The following is a 22,195-nucleotide window of genomic DNA, read 5'->3' on the forward strand; positions in this document are numbered from 1 at the left end:
CTATTTCACTTCTGAGTCTGGCTTTTCCTCTTTAAGATGAAAAAAATTTTAAGTAATTACTAAAATCTCTTTTGGGGCTAATTAGTAATCTTGAAAGTTGCACTAAATCATTCATAGGGTATCAGAAAATATCATCTTCAGAAAAAGCTCTAAATATATGTAGTTCAGCAGCATTCAATGTAATACAGAATTAGGGATGGTATCAGAAAATTTCCAAGGAGGGAATCCAATCTCTCATGTCAACATCAAAATTAGACACAAAACATAATTTACTGCACACTGACTTCTTCCTTTATTTCTAGAGAGAATGTTAAAAAGTTTGGGCCTGGATTAGATACTGGTCACTGAATAGGACTGCATTTCCACGAGTCTTTAGATAGCAAAACATTAAAACAAAGACCCAGATTTATTAGAGAGTTTTATTTACATAAACACAAAATTTCCATCAACCGTTTCAATTTTAGGCGCCTCTAAAAGGTGGACACACTGCCTCTAAAAGGTATTGGAAGAAAAAAAGGGGTACACTCGTCGCTTAAACCTTGTTGTTAAAGCACTTTATTTAAAAATCCTGTTTTCATTACACTCTGCCTGAAATCAGAACGGCTATTCTCACTATACAGGTTAGAAAACTGAGGCTGGAAAATGAAGCCAAGACTTCAATTCAGTTTGCAATGCAATTTCTTGGGCAACATTTTCCGCTAAAACCTAGCGGCCAGGACTAGAGAGGCCTTTAACAAAGGGCTAGCCAAATTAAAAACTCATTAACTAATAGTGAACCTGGAATCTGGCTTAAGCCAGAGTGAGGTCAAGAGTCACTCAAAATCCATTTAGTACTTTTTATGCAGAAAAGGGCCTGGATCTGGGTCTGCCCCTGTAAGATTGTAACAGTCTTCTTGAGGATTGTGCTCCAAACACAGGATCCTGCTCGGTACCACGCTTTTCCCCACCAGACGCTAGGGGCTTACTAATACGCAGCTGACAAAGACACAGCCCCTGAACGTGTATAACCCATCATCCCAAATGCCCATTCTGAGTGTCTTCCCAAAGACATGCATGTAGGACTGTGTGTATCTTCCTCTGTGAAGGGCTGCACTTGAGGCTCTCATCCCCTAGGTTCTCATTTTAGCAAGGGAGATAACGTGTCTCGCAGGGAAGGAACAGGACCTCCAGGCAGGCTAAGAAACCGGCCCAGTGAAAGAACTGTTTGTTACTCAAACCTCGGAGTGATCCTGGAGTCGTGCTTCCTACAGAGTAGAAGGGGAAACCAACAAATCTGGACTTAAGAGTAAGCCGGCAAAGAGACTGGACGCCATAGCCAAAGCCCAAGTGTGTGTGTGTGTGTGTGTGTGTGCACGCGCGCGTGATGTGTGAGCCCACATGTATGTACACATAGGCATATACTTATATGTAACAATTTTGGGAATGGGTGTCACTTTTGTTCTTTTTTTTTTAAATTTTTATTTATTTATGATAGTCACACAGAGAGAGAGAGAGGCAGAGACATAGGCAGAGGGAGAAGCAGGCTCCATGCACCGGGAGCCCGACGTGGGATTCGATCCCGGGTCTCCAGGATCGCGCCCTGGGCCAAAGGCAGGCGCCAAACCGCTGCGTCACCCAGGGATCCCCACCTTTGTTCTTGTACTAGGTCTGTGCTTTTAAATTGAAATCCGACACAGATTTGAAACACTGCACAAATCAAAGCATACAGCTAGATGAATTTTCAAAAATTCAATACATCCAGGTAACCGGCACCCTACTTATGAAACAAAATGGTACTAGCCCTTCTGTCCTGTCCTTAAGTTTACCTTCTAAGGCAGCCTTTAGGATTTAAAATCAAAGTCAGATGTACAGCAGAAAAATGGGGAAACAATGTTCACTTTCTGACTCAGAGACCAGAAACAAAGAGATAGGTTTTAAGGCTCAAGAGGTGCATTTTAAAAAATTATCTTTATTTAGGTTTCAGATTCAGCACATGTATCAAAGACTAATCAACATAAAGAAGTAAATAAGACATTAATTGGAAGTCTTACATCTCTCTAAACTCTGACCAATGTCAAGATTGCCACTATTACCAGAACTCCAACATAGTCAAGTTGTAAACAAGCTATCATGAACAACACACAGTGTGCACGGAGATGCAGAGGCAAAAGACATGCTAGCACTGGGCTCTCCTCTCTTCCTTGCTGATGTCTTCCCATTTGACGGTCCACTTTTGCTTTCCATGCTAAGTCCCAAATAAAGTCCAAAGGCTCAAGGTCAACCTGACCAAAAACTCTTCCAGAGGAATGCATTCTTAAACTGTTGTGCCTGCAACCTTGTTTTTGCCAGGATGAAGTTCAGATCAAGATGTACAATACAATCTCGATGATGGTGCAGACCGAGTCGAGAACTGAAGTTGAGCAGTAACCCGAGTTAAGGCATGAATGCACACACACACGTGCACACACACAGCGCCCGCGCTATCACGAACGTAGGATTCCTTCTACCGCCTCCCGAGAGGCAACTAGGGCTTGGCAGTAAACCACGACTGCTGAGCATTCTGGAAAATGCTCCCCATAATGTCATGCTAACAGCTGTGTGTGTATGTTTAAAAAAAAAAAAAAAAAAAAAAAGGTAGAAAAAAAAAACAACCACCCAGAAACGAAAACCTAAAAACCCCTTAATCTCTTACAATGGCTCTTGAGCATGGAACTCATGTAGCAGCGTCAATGGCTGGCTCTTTAATAAATTTGGAAATAAAAGATTCTTTTACTATGTATTTCTTTGGTAGTTACCACTACAAAGTTGTCAGTGTTGGTTACCTAAAAGACAAGTACTGGACAGAAGATCAAGTTACACAGAAATGATTCTTCTGTACTGGTAAGAGAAAAATATTGCGCTCTTGAAGCACAAGTTACGATGCTTGTTCTCGCCTTATTGGGCATCCTCTATAAGCAAGGCTTCGTGCAGGAAAAGTTCATGTCTACCTAACAAAGGGCGATACATAGTCTATTTTCCTACAATTGAACAGTTAACAAAAATTCACATTATCAATGATCTCTGGTCAAATCAGTTAGAAGCCAATTACAAAGGAGCGGCAGCACTTGGTGTCAAAGCCACATTCTGGTCGCGCATTCATCCCACGGTTGTGGTCAGTATCTCAGGAGCTCAGAATTTAAAACTCCCTTCAATTAACAAAGGAGTAAGTTGAATTACATCTTAAATACTTCCATCATCTGCCAAATTTCTAGAATTCTGTCCAGAAATGCCAGCATGCTTGATGAGAGAAAGCAATTCAGAGCCCAGAGAGGTGTCAGGTATTAGATAAGTTAATTTGGTTTTGTATAAAAGGCATGGTAATCTGGCAACAGAGTACTTATCCTATTAGCAGCACAGTGGTAGCCAAGGGTCTCTGTCAGCAAGACAGGGAAAGGAAGCTACTGTTGCTCCCGGGACAGCTCCTGATCTTAGAGGCCTTCCTTCGGGAAGTCGGTCCAGGGTGACCCTGAGCACGTGGGCCGCAGGAATGGCAGTAACCAAAGTCAGCCCCCGTGAGAAGAGCCCGAGGTAAGTCAGCTTCCCATGGATGAAGGGGCTCTTGCCTCCAAGGGCTCGGGGTCTGGATTTTATGGGTCCCTGGTGGCTAGACCATCACCAAGAACGGCCCTGGCAGGTATCCTGCCCATGTGTGACAGGCTCCACACAGGGTCAGAAACCACTTTAGAAGGGCATGAAACAGCACAGACTCAAAATAGTAGTGTTTGTTCTATCAATTCTGAATGTCGGCAGGGAGAGGCAACTAGATTTATGTTGAAAAAGTGCTGTTTGAAGGAGCTGTGTTTTATTTTGAAATGAAATGACTAGGGGAACCAGCACTACATTTCTGCAAAGTCTGAAAGTCAAGAACCTATTTCTAGAAGGCATTTATCAGGAACGGTTTGCTCACGCCAAGTGCTTTTTCATTCACCATATGGCAATGTTTTGACTTTTGTGCTTTCGGGAGGTAACTCAATTGACAGGAAGCAGAGGGAAGCTCATTACATTATGGACTTTCTCATTTGAGTGCAAGCCACTATCCCAACAGCATTGAATTCTATCATCTCGCGAAAGATTCTTGTAAACATAGACCATATTTCTCCTATGAGAAAAACCAAGAACTGTACCATGAAGGCAAAATTTGTTTGCCTCCTCTCAGAATTCCTCGGAATGGCAATGTACCAGGAGGGACGGCAGGCTGTTGGTGAGATCCCTGGGTTTGCTAAGACCCCGTCCGATCGAATTAAAAATCTAAAGCCTCAATAATTAAATGCCAAACTTGTTCCCCATATCTGAGAACTGTACTATGATTATGTATATTACATACACATTATAAATAAAATTTATATAGACCAATTGAGGAGTGAAGTTCAGGGGTGAAAGCAGGAAGAGGTGAAAAATCCTATTGTTGCTTTTACTCTCGAGTTCTTAAAATGCTAGTCAAACACTATTATCCAACAAGACTTGTTTCATTCTGTAATTCTTAAATATGCATTCGAAGGCAAAAATGGAAGTCTCTATACTGTACACTATTAAATATCTACAATGTCACGGTTCCTTATTTTTAGGAGTGTGTTCAATAAAGAGCTAGCTATTAGAGATGGGTGTCACAAAACATGGACTCTTAAAAATTACCGATAAATTAATTTTCAGTTCTCTGATTATATCCAACAGATACACATTCTCATCATAAAATATACATTCTCTAGTAAGTTATTTTCGTCCACAGCATATATAAATATGCAAACACAGGTGGTAAAAATCACTTTACTACCAAAGTACAAAACAGTAACTGCTGAAAAGCAAAAATAAAGATGTTGCAAGTATTAAGAAAAGAGTGACTCACAGTGTTCCACTTCCAAGTGAAACCAAATGATTTATTTGTGCTAAATGAATGGAAATAATGTATTCAGAGTATACTTGTTTGTACACTGCACTTGCTTATACTGGGCAACACAAGTGCTCATCGATGCTCATGTGCTACCGTCTTCTCACCTCTTTTCTTTTCTGCCAAGCAATAAAGTATTCTGAGGCCGCTATGCCAAGATATTCCTATAATGTTCATTTCAAATAGTACTTTCTAATAGTATTTTGCACCTTTAAAATATTTGTTCAAACTCTATTTTAGGGGAACACGAAGAACGGGAAGGGGAAGATAGCTGTTTTTGTTACAATCACGTTGCCTTCTGCAGCAGAAATCAAAGAGCGTGTGTTCTAATTGGCCATCAGAACCACTGGTGGGCAGGACAGCATTTATGGACTGGTGTTAGAGGGGCCGGGTTGGGGAGATTACCACTAAAGATAAGGAAAGAATCACACCTGAATACACATCAGTTGTCCACCCCACCTGGATGTGGAAAAGGTAGAGCCACGCGGTCCATGACTTAGGCTGTCTTGTTTCACAGGAGGCGTGGATGTTGACACTGAAAATAACCTACACAAAGTGTATCTGTAGAAAGCTCTAGGCCAGAGCACATTGTCTCGGGCACTGATCCATCTAGCTTTCCATTCTACACGGAAGGCTAGATTTTCAAAGGTCGGAACTGTAGTGCTGAAATATGGGTTACGTTTGGTAAACACCATTATAATGGGGGCGGGGGCGGGGGGCAAGGGGGAGGATCAGCTCAGTAATTTTCTGCAAATTCATGAAAAAAAAATATAAAAAAGATATCCCTTTTTATTTTACAAACCTAAAAGCCAGGAAAATGAAGCTCTGGGGCCAAGCAAAAATTGCACGCTGCTGCTGAATTACCAAATATCGAATAGCAAATGTTCCAGCCAGGGAATGGACGTACACGTAGATTCAAGTAGAACACTGATGGAAAAAAGTCGTCTGTGTAGTGTTGCAGACACACAACACTGGCTGCGTTTCCGACAAACACTTACAACACAATTAATAGTGAAGCCTAGATAACGTCAGTGCAAATAAGTCAGATCCAGAACTGCCAGGGAAGGAAGCCTTTGGCGTTGAGCAGGCGGCTCCACTGTCCGAGTCCCCACGTGAGCTGCAGACGAAGCACATGCATTAAGGCTGGGAGGGGGGGTGCGCCGGCTGCGGCGAGGGGGCGGGCGGCGCGCCGGCCGCGGGGGGGGCCGCAGGCTGCATGGGGGGCGGCGGCGGCGGCGGCGGCGGCTGCACGGGGCTCTGTGTGTTGGGAGACGGAGGCGGCGTGGGCCGTTTGAATTTGTCAGGACTGTTGCTTCTCCGCGGTGAAGGCCTCTGCAGAGGGGACAGAAGGGCAGGTCAGTCCGGGGCGGACCGCTCCTTTTTAACCGCCTGACCAGTGGGGGCTGGTGAAGGGGGATGGGGGGCCACAGAGCCCAGAGGCTAGCGAGTTCCTGGCCTGCCCCTCCCGCTCCCTCAAGTGGGGACGTAAACACCTTGGGGTCTGCACCGACACCCGTGAAAAAGCCACACGAAGTGACTATGAAACTTGCACTGACCAAATTACTGGACTCGGGCCCTTCCACGGGACAGTCCTAGAATCAAAAACAGCGCCACATCCCCCAACTGGATCTCCTCTGTCCCTTGTATGTCACCGAGTTGCTTCCATTGCCCTACTCAGTTATCAATATCCCAAAAGCTGCAGCTCAACCAGATGTTTCCCAACAAACCAATAAAAACAGCTTCAGAAATACCTTACTGCTTTTGTAGGATAAGAGTCTTCTTTTGAAGGTTTCCTTATTGGAACCAGTACCCTCCCTTCTTCACTATTCTCAAACTCCTGTGTGCTACGTTTTCAACTGTTCTATTAGTTCAACTTAATAAGCAGCTCTCAAGGAAAAACTCCCGAGTGAAGTCTGAACAAAAAGCATTTAAGACTCCTTCTGATTCCAGGAGAGAAAATTCTGAGTGAAACCAGAAATAAGGCTAATTTCAAGAAGAATACTGAAGATCAGTGAACTGTGAAGATGCCAACAATAAATATTTTAGACATTGTGGCAACCAGCAATGACTCGTTATAGCAAAGAGCTGGCCAGAGTTTAATTACGGCCTTGGCCAGAGTTCAAATTACATTTCACAAAGGATAATTTTTCACAGAAAGTGAAGCTGAAGTTTTGTCTCCTGGGAAGGATTTTAGTTTCAACACCAGAATTTGGTATCAAACTGCTGGGAAGTCTCTATAGATTGAAGGTGAACTGATGGTGGGAGGGAGAAAAAAAGTAAATGTCTAACAGCATCACCCCTGTTCTCCCCTAAAAAGAAGCCGTTGCTACCACCATCAGGAGTCAGTGTGGCTTCCTCCCCTGTGGATACTTACTGTGATACCATGGGAGGCTCCCATATGCTGCACATGAAGACCCGGGGAATTGTAGTAAGACATTCCGGCTCTTGTCAGTGAAGTCGGTGGCGTGAAGCCAACTGTGTGACTTGCATATGATAGACCTGAAATATAACAACAAGTATTATTTCAGATTCCATTATCTAGTGTCTTCAACCACCGAGAAGAATTTAAAATGCAAAAGTTTTCAGTCACCAAAAAAAATGAACACACATGAAAAGTGTGGTGGGCTCATCAAATCCTGCTGGGTAAAAGGGGATATAAAAGTCAAGTCCTAGAATAGAACAGAGAGCCCAGAAATAGGTCCACACATAAACAATCGAAAGGTGCCAAGAATACATAATGGGGAAAGGGTAGCCTCTTCAATAAATGGTACTGAGAAAACTGGATATCCACATGCAAAGGAATGCAACTGGACCCTTACCTTATACCATTCACAAAAATCAATTCAAAATGATTGGAATAAAGGACTCAGACATAAGACCTACAACTATAAACTCCTAGAAGAAAACACAGAGGGAAGGTTTCATGATATTGATCTTAGCAATAAGATGTCTCAGATGTGACACCAAAAGCACAACCACAAAAGCAGAAAATAGACAAGTGGGACTATATCAAACTCAAAAGCTTCCACAGCAAAGGAAATAACAGAAAAGCAAACTATGGAATATGAGGAAATATTTAAAAACCATGTATCAGATAAGGGATTAGTATTCAAAATATATAAGGAACTCCTACAGTTCAATAACAAATAACCCAATTAAAAAATGGGCAAAGGACTTGAACAGACATCTCTCCAAAGACATAGAAATAGGCAACAGGCATATGAAAAGATGCTCAACATCATGCAACATTATCCACAAGAGTCAAGATGTATAAACCACCTACATCAAACTCAACATCCAAAAAACAAAAAAAATCCAATCAAGAAATGGGCAGAAGACATGAACGGACATTTCTCAAAAGAAGGCATACAAATGGCCAACAGATACATGAAAAAATGCTTCCATCACTGGGCATCAGGAAATACAAATCAAAACTACAATGAGATACCACCTTACATCAGTCAGAATGGCTAAAATTAACTCAGGAAACAACAGATGTTGGTGAGGATGGAGAGAAAGGGGAACCCTCTTACACTGTTGGCAGGAATTACAAACTGGTACAGCTACTCTGGAAAACAGTGTGGAGATTCCTCAAAAAAATAAAAATAGAGCTACCCTATGACCCAGCAATTGCACTAGCAGGTTATTTATCCAAGGGATACAAACATAGTGATCCAAAGGGGCAACTGCACCACAATATTTATAGCAGCAATGTCTATAATAGCCAAACTGTGGAAAGAGCCCAGATGCCCATGAACAGATAAGTGGAGAAAGAAGATATGGTATATCTATATACACAATGGAATACTACTCGGCCATCAAAAAGAATGAAATCTTGCCATTTGTAATAACATGGATGGAACTAGAGGGTATTATGCTAAGCAAAATAATTTCTCTGTCAGAGAAAGACAAATACCATATGATTTCACTCATGTGAAATTTAAGAAACAAAGCAGGTGAATATAGGGGAAGGGAAGGAAAAATAAAATAAGACAAAAACAGAAGGAGACAAACCATAAGAGACTCTTACTTAACTATGGGAAACTGGGGGTTGCTGGAGGGAAGGGGGGGGGATTGGGTAACTGGTAACTGGATGGGCATTAAGAAGAGCACTTGAAGTAATAAGCACTGGGTGTTGCATGCAACTGATGAATCACTAAATTCTACCTCTGAAACTATGCACACAAACTCCACCTGAATGTCCATCAACAAAGTAGTAAAGAAAACATGGTATATACACACAAGGGAATATTATTCAGCCATTAAAAATTATTTTTAAGGAGAACATAGAGGACATCATGTTGATCTAAGCCAGTCACAGAAGGGCAAATATTGCATGATACAATTAGGAGGCATATAAGTCAACTCATAGGAACAGAGAACGCAGTGGTAGTTGCTAAGAGTTAGGGGTAGGAAGAAATGCGGAGAATTACTGTTTGACGGGCATAAAGTTTCAATTATACAAGAGTAGGTTCTAGAGATCTTCTGTACAACATTGTGCCTCTAAGTTGGAGTTAACGTTTTGTTAAGAGGGTAGATCTTATGTCAAATGTTCTTATCCCAATTAAAAAAACAAAATCAGGGCAGCCCGGGTGGCTCAGTGGTTTAGCGCTGCCTTCAGCCTGGGTTGTGATCCTGGAGACCCAGGATCGAGTCCCACATCAGGCTCCCTGTGGGGAGCCTGCTTCTCCCTCTCCCTGTTTCTCTGCCTCTCTTTCTCATGCTCTGTGTCTCTCACGAATAAATATATAATATTTAAAAAGAGGAGCTTTCCACCTATTAAAAAACAAAACAAAACAAAATCAGACCTTTCCAGGAGTCCAACTGAGATACAGAGTAATAAAAAGACATGAGAAGAAATGAGTCATGTAGAAAAAATTAGAGCAAAGGGATCAACATCAGATGCAAGACAAGTGTCAAAAGAGACACTAACAATAATGAGACAAAACCACTGTATTTTGTGTGTGTATACCTGTCATAAAGGCAAACAAAAATCACTACTGATAATTTTGCAACTTCTGGTTACTCAACGAAGAAAACAGAAGCTCTATATATGCCACTGTTTCCAAAAAGAAACTGGTATTTAAGGAAGAAACAACCCCAAGCCTACTGTAATGATCTACACGGTCTTCATCTAGGACCAAAGAATCACCTCCAAAGTGTTTTTAAAATACTCAAGCCCAGACTTTCCTTTCTATTAGATAGGTCTGGGTTGGGCTTCAAATAGTTGTATTTTTCAAACAGTCCTAAATGTTCAAGCTAAGCTGCCCTGGTCTTTGCAAGTTACATGCTGCTGGTCCAGTGGTATGGAGCGAAGCTTATTTATCACTGAATAAATAACAGTGATCTTTATATCTTTGAGTTCCCAGCATCTACCAGGGCATCTATCACAGAGAAGTTCCATGTGAATGAATGGAATGAAAATGAAAACACAGGAGCAAGTTGAGGAGTTTGGATAGAACTATGTATTTTCAATCACTCTGGTTTTATTGTTGTGGTTTTAATTACCACACAGTTAACATACAGTGTTATATTAGTTTCAGATGTAACAGATTCAACGCTTATACACAATACCCCATGCTCATCATAGCAAGTGCCCTCCTCAATCCCATCACCTACCTATTTCCTCCATCCTCCTCCCACCTCCCCTCTGGTAACCATCAGTTCATTCTCTGTAGTTAAGTCTTTCTGTTTCTTCTCTCTCCTTATTTCCTTTGCTCATCTGTTTTGTTTTTTAAATTCCACATGAATGAAATCACTTAGTATTTGTCTTTCCCTGACTTATTTCCCTTAGTACTATATTCTCTAGTTCCATCTATGTCATTGCAGATGGCAAGATTTCATTTTTTATGGCTGAATAATATTCTATTATACATATCTATCTATACCCATCTGCTTTATCCATTCATCAATCAATGGACACTTGGGCTGCTTCCCTATGTTGGCTATTGTAAATAAGGCTGCACATAGGAGTGCATGTATCACTTTGAATTAGTGTTTTTTTTGTTTGTTTTTGTTTGTTTGTTTGTTTGTTTTTTGGTAAATACCTAGTAGTATGATTACTGGATCTTAGGGTAGTTCTACTTTTAACTTCTTGAGTAACTTCCATATTGCTTTCCACAGTGGGTACAGCAGTTTACATGCCCACCAATAGTGCAAAAGAGTTCCTTTTGTCTGCAGCCTTCCCGAACCCCTGTTGTTTCTTATGTTATTGATTTTAGCCTTTCCGACAGATGTGAGGTGATACCTCATTGTAGTTTTGATTCACAATTGATTTGTATCCCTGATGATGAGTAATGTTGAGCATCTTTTCACGTGTCTGTTGGCAATTTGTAGGTCTTCTTTGGAGAAACATCTGTTCATGTCTTTTGCCCATTTTTTAATTGGACTACTTGTTTTTTTATATATGTATTTTGGATACTACACCTTTATCAGATATGTCATTTACCAATATCTTCCCCTATTCCAGAGGTTTGCCTCTCAACTCTGTTGTTCACTGTGTAGAAACTTATTTTGATGAAGTCCCAAAAGTTTATTTTTGCTTTCGTTTCCCTTGCCTCAGGACATCTATCTAGAAATTAGTTGCTATGGCCTATGTCAGAGATACTATCTGTGCTCTCATCTACAATTTTTATGGTATCAGGTTTCACTTTTAGGTCTTTAATCCATTTTGAATTTGTTTTTGTGTACAGTGTAAGAAAGTGGTCTAGTTGCATTCTTTTTCATGTTGCTGTCCTGTTTTCCCAGCACCATCTGTTGAAGAGACTGTCTTTTTCCCATTGGATATTCTTTCCTGCTTTGTTGAAGATTAATTGACCATTGTGGATTTACTTCTAGGTTTTCTCATCTGTTCCATTGATCAATGAGTCTATTTCTGTGCCAGTACCATATTGTTTTGATTACTACATCTTTATAACTTGAGTCTAGAATTTGGTACCACCAGCTTTGCTTTCCTTTTTCAAATTTGCTTTGGTTAAAAAAATATGGAATGCTTCATGAATTTGCATGTCATCCTTGTGCAGGGGCCATGCTAATCTTGGTATTATTCCAATTTTAGTGTATGTTCTGCTGAAATGAGTGCAATTTTCAACCACTTTGAATTGAAGATCAGCTATTAGATGCCAAGCAACATGAACTCCACTTGAACTCTTTTCTGAATACAATAAAAATAAGAAGCTGTTATTTTCTTTTGGCTTCCATGGCTGAGACTTGCAGCCTCCAAGCCTACCTTTAGTTGTCTTGTCCCAGAATTTGTGTCCTCAACATCAAAAGTCAAGGGTTTATTTTATTTCTTGATTTGACTGTCAATTAATGCTTTCTATTTGGCACGTTTCCATTCCAATTGTGGATCTGGGGTTCACATTTACAAAATGGAGGTCTGGAGTAAAGTCTTTGGAAACTAAGTGGCCATGTTTATTTTTACCACAAGGACTTCGTTCAGCTGGAGGAGGAAAGAAGAGGTTTTATTTAAATAGTTCTGAGGAATACAACCCTAATTCTGTTTCTTATGAAAGTGATGAAATTTAAGAGAAAGGCTATGAAAGTAGATCCTTATCCAAAGATTCTTATAAAGGCATCTGCCCTTGGCTCCAAGCTATCTCTTAATGTTGTGGGTCAGCAATTCTCAATAGAGTATCAAAGCCCTCACTCAGGCCCAAACCAGATGAAATCAGAACCTATGGAAGCAGGGCCCCAGGGCGGCCAGTGTACAAACCACAGTGACCTTATCACTCTCACTCTGACCTCCACTGCTCAGTTCCCAGCATGTCCTGGGCTTCTCTCTACCTTCTTCCCTGGCCATAAGGACCCTCGACCAGCCTTTGAAGGCAGACAGACTAGCCCCTAGAGCTGAATGCCGCATTAGCTCCAACTCTAGTTCTGCCACTTGGCACTGAGTGACAGGGGACTTCAGATCCGTCAACTGTAAAATGAGATTACTGTAGTGGCCTCACAAGGTTGCTGTGGGGATGAAATGAGTAACTGTCACAAAGTGCTGGGAGAGTGCCTGGCCACCGATGGCCTCATTAAGCTTCAGCTCATGAAGTTCCTTTAAGGCCAATCTCAAAAGTGCTCTATGCATAGCTCTCTCTTCTTCGAATCTCTTCTTAAAACTATTTCGATTTTTTACAATTATAACCTTTTATTCTGAAACCGTTTACCACTCACATGAAGCTGCAAACACATGACAGAGTTCTACTGGACGCTGCAGGCAGCCTCCACCAACAAGCTTTTCCATAAGCACAGCACAGTGTCAACCCCAGGAACTGACACAGGTCGCCTCCTAGTGACGATGACCCAGACTTGCATTGGACTTCATCAGGGTTTACTGCACTGCACTCTTCCTGTGTCCACATGTGTATACAGCTCAAAGTCATTTTATCACATGTATAGACTCAAGTTAACAGTCATCACAACTGGTCTGTCACCACAAAGAAACTCCCTTGTGTCAGTCCTTTCACTAATCACACCTTTCCACTCATCCTATGCCCCAGCAATGACTGATCTATTCTCTCATTGTAATATTGTCACTTTGAGAGCGTCCTATAAATGAAATCATACAGCATATAACCCTCCAAGGAGTGGATGTCCAACAGTTCAGCTACTTCACCTTCTGCATAAGATTCATTATGCTTGGCCTTGTAAAGTTTCTTATAAAGATGGGACGCCTGGGTAGCTCAGCAGTTGAGTGCCTCCCTTTGGCCCAGGGTGTGATCCTGGAGTCCCAGGATCGAGTCCCACATTGGGCTCCCTGCATGAAGCCTGCTTCTCCCTGTGTCTCTGCCTCTCTCTGTGTCTCTCATGAATAAATTTTAAAAAAGTTTCTTGCAAAGAGTTTTGCTTCTTGTATTTCTCTCCTACACTTCCCCAAGCCTTGTTGTTGATGATGAGCTCTTAAGAGGCCACAGACTCTGTCTTAGTGCTTTTTGTTTTCCCTTAAGTTATCATCATGCACCAGACCTTCTGGCGCACAAATACAATACACGATGAGAATCCAAAAATACCTAGGTTGAAAATGCCAAACCCAAACACCAGTCTATTAATAAATCAAATACTATGGCTTTTCAAAGCTATTGCTACAATAAATTTCTCTTGCTCTCGTATAATGTATTAACTACAATAAAAATAATGAGACTTATTTCACCGTCCACAAGCTCAAGGCAAAATGAAGTAAGTACAAATGTGTATCATCTGTATGAACCCAACTATCTAAAGGAACACTGGGGTGGGGGGAGACCTCGGAAAACAGTAACCTTTTTTTTTTTATTATTATTAAGATTTTATTCATGAGAGACACAGAGAGAGGCAGAGACATAGGCAGAGGGAGAAGCAGGCTCCCTGTGGAGTCTGATACAGGACTCAATCACAGGACCCTGGGATCATGACCTGAGCCAAAGAAGCTCAACCATTCAGCCACCAAGGTGCCCCTGAAAACACTAACATTTTAACACCACTTCTGGAGAGAAAGATTCAGGATGACTTTATTTCTGCCTATCCCCTTCTGACTGTCCCCAGATTTTCTTTAGTATCTTTTTGGTAATGAAAAAAAAAAAATGTAGAACCAAACTAAAGGCAGATACCTTTGCTTCCTTTTAAGATTATTTTAGATTATGATTTTATGATAATTATGTAAGTTACACTTAAGACCACTGTCTTCGCAAAAAAGTCAAATATAGACACAATTTCCTCTTGAAATCTCCCTTATCTGTTTCCATCCCCATCACTCCATCAAGACTGCTCTTGCAAAGTCAGCGGTGTTTCCATGCTGCCAGCTGCAACCATTCTCCACTCTTCACTGTACTCGACCCTGGAGGCCGTGTGACAAAGCTGACCACCCTCTTCTTGGTGAAAGGCTTTGTATGAGATCATATTCCAATTTTCCTTCCACTCCCCTGAGAGCCACTTCCCAATCTTGTTCACCAGGTTTTCCTCCTGTATTTGACTTCTAAATATCGCAGCTGTATCAGGATCAGACAGGAGGGCTTTTCTCTGCTCCCTTTATCTACTATGACTTGGTGAGATCTCTACTTCTGTGGCTTTCTTTAAAAATAAACTTTTAATTTTGGAATACTTAAGGTTTACAGAAAAGTGGCAAAAGTAATACAGAGAGTTCCAGGATGGCCACACTCAGAATCCCCTATTATTAACATCTTATGCTAGTATAACACACTTGTCACAACTAATAAACTGATACTGACACATTATTATTAACTCAGGTTCCAACTTGTCTGGATTTCCTGAAGTTTTACCTAATGTCTCTTTTTTGTTCCAGGATCCCACATAGGATGCCAGTTTAGTATTTAACTGTCAGGTCTCCTGAGGTGCCTCTTGGCTGCGGCAGTTCCTCAATTTTCGTTGTTTTTGAAGAGCTTGTCCCATTAGGGGTGTATTGATCAGATATTCTGCAGACAGATTATCCCTCAACTGGGATCTGTCTGTTGTTTTCCACGTGGTTAGACTAGGGTTATGGGTTTTTTGGGAGAAGTCTACAGATGTGAAGTGCCATTTTCGTTGTATGTAGGGTAAGATACGGCTCACCACTGTCAACGCAGACCCTGATGGCCTGGCTGAGGCCACGTTCGTCAAGTTTCTCCACTGTAACGTTACTTCCCCCGCCCCCCTTTTCCACACTTATTCTTTGGAAGGAAGACACTATGTCCTCCTACATTTAAAGAGTAAAGAGTTATTTCCACTTCCTTGAGAGCAGAGCAGCTACATAAATTATTTGGAATTCTTTCATAGGAGAGATCGGTTTCTCCTCCCTTGTTTATTTACTCAGTCATTTATTTATATTAGTATAAATTCATGGATATTTATTTTATGTTTGGGTTATAACCTAACACATTTTTTCTTTCGCTGCTCAGATTGTTTCAGCTTTGGCTTTTGGGAGCACTTTCGGTGGGCTCCTGTGTCTCTTTCACATATCTTCATCTTGCTGTTTTTTGAGCACCTCCTTCCTTTGTAGTATTACTAGATTTTCTGGGTTCGTCCTGTAGGTTCCCTGCTCCAAACCCTCCAACATCCATTTCTCCAAGGAGTTCACAGCTCTTTTCACTGGAGAATGGAATTAAAAACCCAGATCTGGGGACACCTGGGTGGTGTAGCAGTTGACCATCTGCCTTTGGCTCAGATTGTGATCTCAGGGTCTGGGGATTGAGTTCTGCATCAGGGTCCCCCCAGGGAGCCTGCTTCTCCCTTTGCCTATGTCTCTGCCTCTCTCTGTGTGTCTCATTGAATAAATAAATAAAATCTTAAAAAAAAAAAAAAAAAAAAAGAAAAAGAAAACACCCAGATCTGGGCAGTGGGTATGCTTGTTGCTAGTGGGGTAGTGGGGTGTGAACACTTTTTCAAACTTTGTTATACCCCATCTATGATTTAGGCACATCAAAATATGCTAATTGGGAGTGTCTTGTTGTTAGGCTGCCTAAAATAACGGACCTGAAATCAGCAACCTTATTGCTGATAAGTAATATTCTCCCCAAATATGATCTGCATATGTAAGTCAATACATTTTTTTAAGATTTTTTTAAAGATCCCCGAGGACCCCGTGATCACAACCTGAGCCAAAGGCAGACGTTCAACCAACCAGCCATGCAGGTGCCCCATGTCGATACATTATTAAGAAAAGGATCCTTCAAAAGTTCTAGGAAATAGAACTTTCAAACTGAAAGAGGAAGTATTTCAACAACTTGATGAAATACAAGACTGCCAATGTTAATCAGAAATGGTAAGGGAATAAATAAGCACTCACCATACTTAAAATGGAAATAAAAGCACACACACACACAACATAATTCCACTAAGAAAGTGATTAGATATTCTTAATACCAAGAACCACAACTTCTTCCAATAAAAACTAAATTGAAAGGCAAACTTGAAAATTCAGGTTTTGCTGATATACTATGTATAGAACTGCAAGGGACTAGATAAGGAGTAATTCTCTGGCCAAATATGAGATAAAATCTACTTTAATGATATTACACAACTTTAAAATAAGACACAAAAAGGTTCTTCTCACTTAGGCTGGCTGAAAGAAAAAAAAAATCTAGGTGTTACTTATTACTTTGTCCAAGGGAAAAGTAAATGGCTCATCTCTACAGGAAAGTCCCCCATACAGAGACAGTTGCAGTGAAAGTCAAAATTATGTACACAGAGTAAGATCTTCCGATTGAGTATCTATTACAACAGAAGTTGATATTCCCAACTAAGGTCTGATTTTTGCTTTTGCTTTATTCAAAGTCCACAACATTACACTTAATGAATTGGAAAATACATGCCTCTAAGGATTTCTTTAGGTTTAAATAAATCAAACAGAAGGCTAAATTATACTAAATATGAATCAGCATCACCATCAACTATAAAAACTATCTTCCATATTGCTCCTTCCTGAAGCATGCCTTCCTTTTATGTCAATAAGTTAGAAGGCAAAGAAGGACTTTATCGTGGTAATGAAACTGAAGTACTGTTTGGGGAAAATGGAGAGGCAGCAAGAAAGAGGGAGCTTTTGGAGAGATTTAAAGGCCACCAGGGAACAGGAGAAACAGATTCCAGAACATCCTTTGGGAAAGAACAAGGGGAGATGGTCACGCACTGCTCCATGACACGAAGTCCTTTGGTTTGTGAACAACTCCTCTTTACCCTGCCTGAACTGGACAAAAGTTGCTATGCTTTGTGCCGGATGTTCTTTTGATTTCTCCTCTTGAAAATAAAAAGAAAGGAAGGTCCCAGCAGCAGAGCACTGGGCAGGATCTAACCTCAGCATGTGCGGAATGTGCATTACTGCGGCCTTTCCCCTCATCCACCTGAAAGTCCACCTGAAGGGCATTCCCTGTTGTCCATTGTCACAATTGTCACAACACACAAAGTCATAGAACCCCTAACACACAGCTGTTTTACTTTCCAAACCCACAAAGCCTCTTCCTGCCGCCATCCTTCTAAGCAGGCGCTCACTTTATTGTGCTGTGAAACTCCACTCCCCCACACACATACTTTCTCCCCAGCTCTGTTTAAAATCTGTTTACCAGCAAGCACAAGAAACTCAGACTTGTCCCTTTAGTCACAAGATGCGATCCCTTGGCTGCCTACCTTTTCTTCCCTCCCTCCACTCCCCTGGCAGGTCCCTGGCCCCCTGCTTCCTCTTTCATCCTTGCTGGATCATTGACTTGCCCTCCTGGCCTGAGAGCCCCACGCTGTGCTGGTTCTGAGCCAGAGACCGGGAGGGAGGCCTAGGGGGCTGGTTTTTGGGGTCAGATGAAGACAAGCACGCCTTTGAGGGAAAGGCTTTTGAGGAGCAAAGCCCAGATGCAGAAGCAAAGCCAAAAGCAAGGCCAGTTTCTTCATGCAGGGCCTGCCTGTTGGGGCCCAGTCCCACTACATGGGTCAGCTCACCAGTTGGCTCACTAGTCAGTTCACTGACCAGTTGGCTCAACCACCAGTCGGCTACCCGGTTAGCTCACCAGTCCTATTCACCAGGCAGCTCTCCAGTCTGCTCACTAGTCCAGCTTACCAGCTGGCTGACCAGCTCACCGGCTGGCTGACCAGCTCACCATCAGTCAGCTCACCCACCAGTCGGCTCACCAGTCGGCTCCCCAGCCACCAGTAATCTCAGGAGGCAGTTAGTGCTCCAAAGGACAAAGGATTTGGGAAGCAAGACCTGCCCCGCCTTGCCACCTCCTGGACCTGTGACCAACAGCCACTGAACTTTTAAATCACTGCTTCAATTTTAACATGGGAAAATGATGCCTATATTAATTATTCTGAGAGTAGAAATGAGATATAATGTATGTAAAATAAAATAATAGAAGCCCCAGGAGGTGTGCTATGCTCCATCTTAGACATCTATGCAAGGCTCTGTCAATCCACTGGCACTTAAAAATCAAAGACAGTCTTTTAAAAAAGGATTTTTGGATTAAAATTCCTTTTCAACAACAACAAAAAAATGAAAAAACACCAGCTGGCCCTATAACATTTATGCTTAAAAATTTCAGGCTAAAACTCTGTCTTGATAGTGATTTGTTTTTCATGTTTCTGAAAAACACATGACTGTTCTCCCTCTGTTTACAAGATTTTTATATGCTAGAGGGGAGCATATTTGGGGATGCCTATGAAACATACCAGAAATCATCCACAGAAGTAGCTGAGAACGTGTACTCACCGGGTGATATAGGCCTGCTTGAACTTGGCGAAGGTGTGTAAGGGATCGGGCTGGACACAGTGCGAGGTCTTAATCCTTGTGCAGACATCTCGTTAAAATACCTAAAGGAGGGGGGGGGAAAGTATCAGAACTGCATGCATTATTTTTTTTTTTAAGATTTTATAAATTTGAGAGCAAGAGCAAGAGAGAGGGTGTTCACAAGCATAAGCAGGAGGAGGGGCAGAGTTGTAGAAGCAGACTCCCCGCTGAGAAGGGAGCCCATGCAGGGTTCAATCCTTTGAAATCACCAACTGAAGACAGATGCTTAACTGACTGAGCCACCCAGGCGCCCTGTGAATTGCATGCATTTCAGTAGTTCTTAAGAGAACTCCTAAGAGACAATGTTTGGGGTTCCTATCTTGAGGTCAAACTGGGTATTGAGAGAGTGATGCTATGGCTAAGAGACATGTATAAAGCAGGTGTCACAAGGCTCCACTGCTTAGTAAACACCCCTCTCCCTAGGGGTACAGGGAAGGGAAATATGGAACACTGTAGCTCCAGGTGGAGGCCTACTAACAGCTGTGCCATTCAACAGAGAGGACTGGGCTTTTCTTCATCAGATAATAATAGCTATGTAGAAATCTACCTCCACTGTCCCAAGGATTATTGGCACATCCATGTTTTGATGACTACATTTAAATTGTTATTGAAACTCAAACTCAAGCAAGCCCTGCAAGATTTATGTCATCAAATTAATGCTTAAAGTTAACAGGTATTCCTGTGAATTGAATATTTAAAGCTTAAAGGTAATGGTATTCCTGTGAAGTGGATATCAATCATTTACAAGGTAAGCCTTGCTTAATAAACAGCCACATACTGGAATGTAGCAAAGACTGAGCACTGTGCACCTACTGTAGTCCACCTGGCCACACCATGCCGGCTCGGACTTCATCCCAGATGTGGAAGTCACATTGGACCTGAGAATACTCAGGCCTGATCATCAGGAATGTCAGCCTTCACTATGTGAACAAGCACAGAATGCTGACAAGGAGAAATTTCTGCTTGAGAGACTTCCCAACAAGCTAACCTTCGGCCACATGTGCAGGCCTCTTTATCCCGGGGAAGATCTCAGCCCTGACTGCCAATCGGTTCACGACAAGAACGTTAACACGGCCATTTCCGCACTAGTTCATTTGACTCAAAGAAAACTGGGCTCCCAAATCTGACATGCATCTCTCAACTAGAGCCCCATTCCTAACTCTGCCCGCCTTTGAGGGCAGCCTGCCAAGGTGGCACCAAGTTGCATTTATTGTAACCTACGTCCAACAGGCAGCAAAACTGCCTCTTGGTCTTTAAGGAATAAACACACCTGTAGACACCTTAAGTTTCCAACTATTTTCTTTCTCCCCAATGTGACATCATCATTTATAACAGGGAGAGGAGTCTTTATTAAGCCACTGTATTCTAGCTGGGATAATGTGACCTATGAAAAGGTAAGGCAAACATCTGGAGTAAATACCAGTTTTCTGGAAAAAAAAAAAATTATCTGGAAGCCTAAAGTAGCTTCAGTATTTTCACCATGGTGGAAAGATGCTGCCCCTCAGAGTGTGCCGCACTCAAAATCAGGTACAGGGCACCATGTGGTGTTAATACAAGATCTGCTCTATGTCTTAAGATAGTATATAAAATAGTTTAGTATTCTAGCTGATGGTTTTAGTCAAATGGCTTTCAGAGGACAAGGATTTTAGTGAGAGGGGAACACTGTTGGAAAGAAATCAGTGAAATTCAAGGCTTAAAAAAAAGTTTATGATATAAACTTCTGAGAAAAAATATTTATTTTTTTCAAATGAGGAAGCATATATACAGACATTTTAATTATAAGCCATTATAAGTTTTTTTATTATAAAAATATAGACCTCCGTTATAGAAAACCTCAGATTTTTCTTAAAATGATAATACCACTGAACACAGGAAATTGATCAAAAGCTTTGTTAACAACCCTCTGGATCTATCCAGTCACGGAAAGAGAAAGGAAGTGATTATGAAGTGTTCTGGTGTTGACAGTCAACATGATTCATCATGATCATTAGGAGATCCTGGTCTCCGACACTGACTGCCCAATCCTGTTGGAGGAGATGCCTAAGGGAGCTCAGTCTGACCCCTCACACTAAGATACCAACACATAAGGCCAGGGCAACCCTGATCCAGAACACAGAATTTCCTTGCAGAAATGATCTGGTTCAAAGAAAGCCCAATTTCCCAAATGCTGGGTTTCTCTGTTGATTGCAATTTTTTTAAGTTGGATTTGTTGCTGTCGCTTATCCTGACAATCACCTCACTCCCAAGCGGGGGTGTCGTGGGGGCTGGTGGTGTGGGAATGGGTGGATTCTGGACAACTGGATAAGAGAGAAATGCTGGGGCCATTGCCTCTACTTATTAACCACAGATGACTCTCATTTCAGCCCATTTCTCGGTGGGATAATGAGAGGGTTAGTCGTAGACGCTTCAGCAGTTAAAGGCACTGCACTGGTTTTATTTTTTTAAAGTAGCTGCAATAAGGCTCAGCAGTTTCCAAGTTGTTAAGATAAGACCTCTGCCTTTCAGCACCCTCCACCTGATGATCCTTCCAACCCAGACCCACGTGGAGCTTGCTCATCCACATCTAAAACTTAAGATGCTCCCATACTTTGAACAGACACAGTGCAGGACAAGAGAAACTCAACAACTCTGCAAACTCTGTCTCTCTATACATAACCCTCCATTTCTCTCTTGACCAAGTAATTTTAGAAAGGCAATTTATTCTTGGTCTTTTGTGTTTACGGAAAATGGTCAATCTTCCATATTCCCCATGCTCAGTATCTACTCTGATGTGGTGGTGGTTGTCATCACCACAAGCAAGCGTAGGAGCCATCTCCTTCCACATCGAGCCAGATGTGAGGGGAGAACTCTTGGAGCCTGGTCTGATTTGGTTTTCTCACAAGGCTCATAAGACATGCACACACCTTTCGTCATCCATTTCCAGGCTGGACTCGCTCTCGGACAGCTGTCGACAGAGTGCTTCCCTTCTCTCCATCTCTCTCTGCAGCTTCCTCTGCAGCCGCAGGTTCTCCTCCCGCATGTGACGTTCCTCCTCCAGATACTGTGCCATTTTCTCAGAATCT

General features: G+C 41.9%; 1 protein-coding gene and 1 non-coding gene across 4 annotated transcripts in view; both read right to left on the reverse strand.

Annotated features, from left to right (window-relative positions):
- Positions 1 to 1,928: 1,928 nt before the first annotated feature.
- CCDC6 (coiled-coil domain containing 6) overlaps positions 1,929 to 22,195 on the reverse strand; it is a 111,224-nt gene continuing 90,957 nt past the window's right edge. Inside the window, exons 6-9 of one of the 3 annotated variants that reach the window (XM_025435385.3) lie at positions 22,037 to 22,193; positions 19,056 to 19,156; positions 7,278 to 7,402; positions 1,929 to 6,020 (exon numbers count right to left, since the gene is read on the reverse strand). In XM_025435385.3, the coding sequence (XP_025291170.1) occupies positions 5,946 to 6,020; positions 7,278 to 7,402; positions 19,056 to 19,156; positions 22,037 to 22,193 (458 nt within the window). In that variant the 3' untranslated portion in view covers positions 1,929 to 5,945. The other 2 variants (XM_025435383.3, XM_025435386.3) reach the window with 2 other exon arrangements.
- On the reverse strand, positions 11,881 to 11,984 carry LOC112652082 (U6 spliceosomal RNA). Its single transcript, XR_003131234.1, has one exon. It is a non-coding gene; the product is annotated as a U6 spliceosomal RNA (small nuclear RNA).

This window comes from Canis lupus, chromosome 4, assembly GCF_003254725.2.
Source record: "Canis lupus dingo isolate Sandy chromosome 4, ASM325472v2, whole genome shotgun sequence".
NCBI lineage: Eukaryota > Metazoa > Chordata > Mammalia > Carnivora > Canidae > Canis > Canis lupus.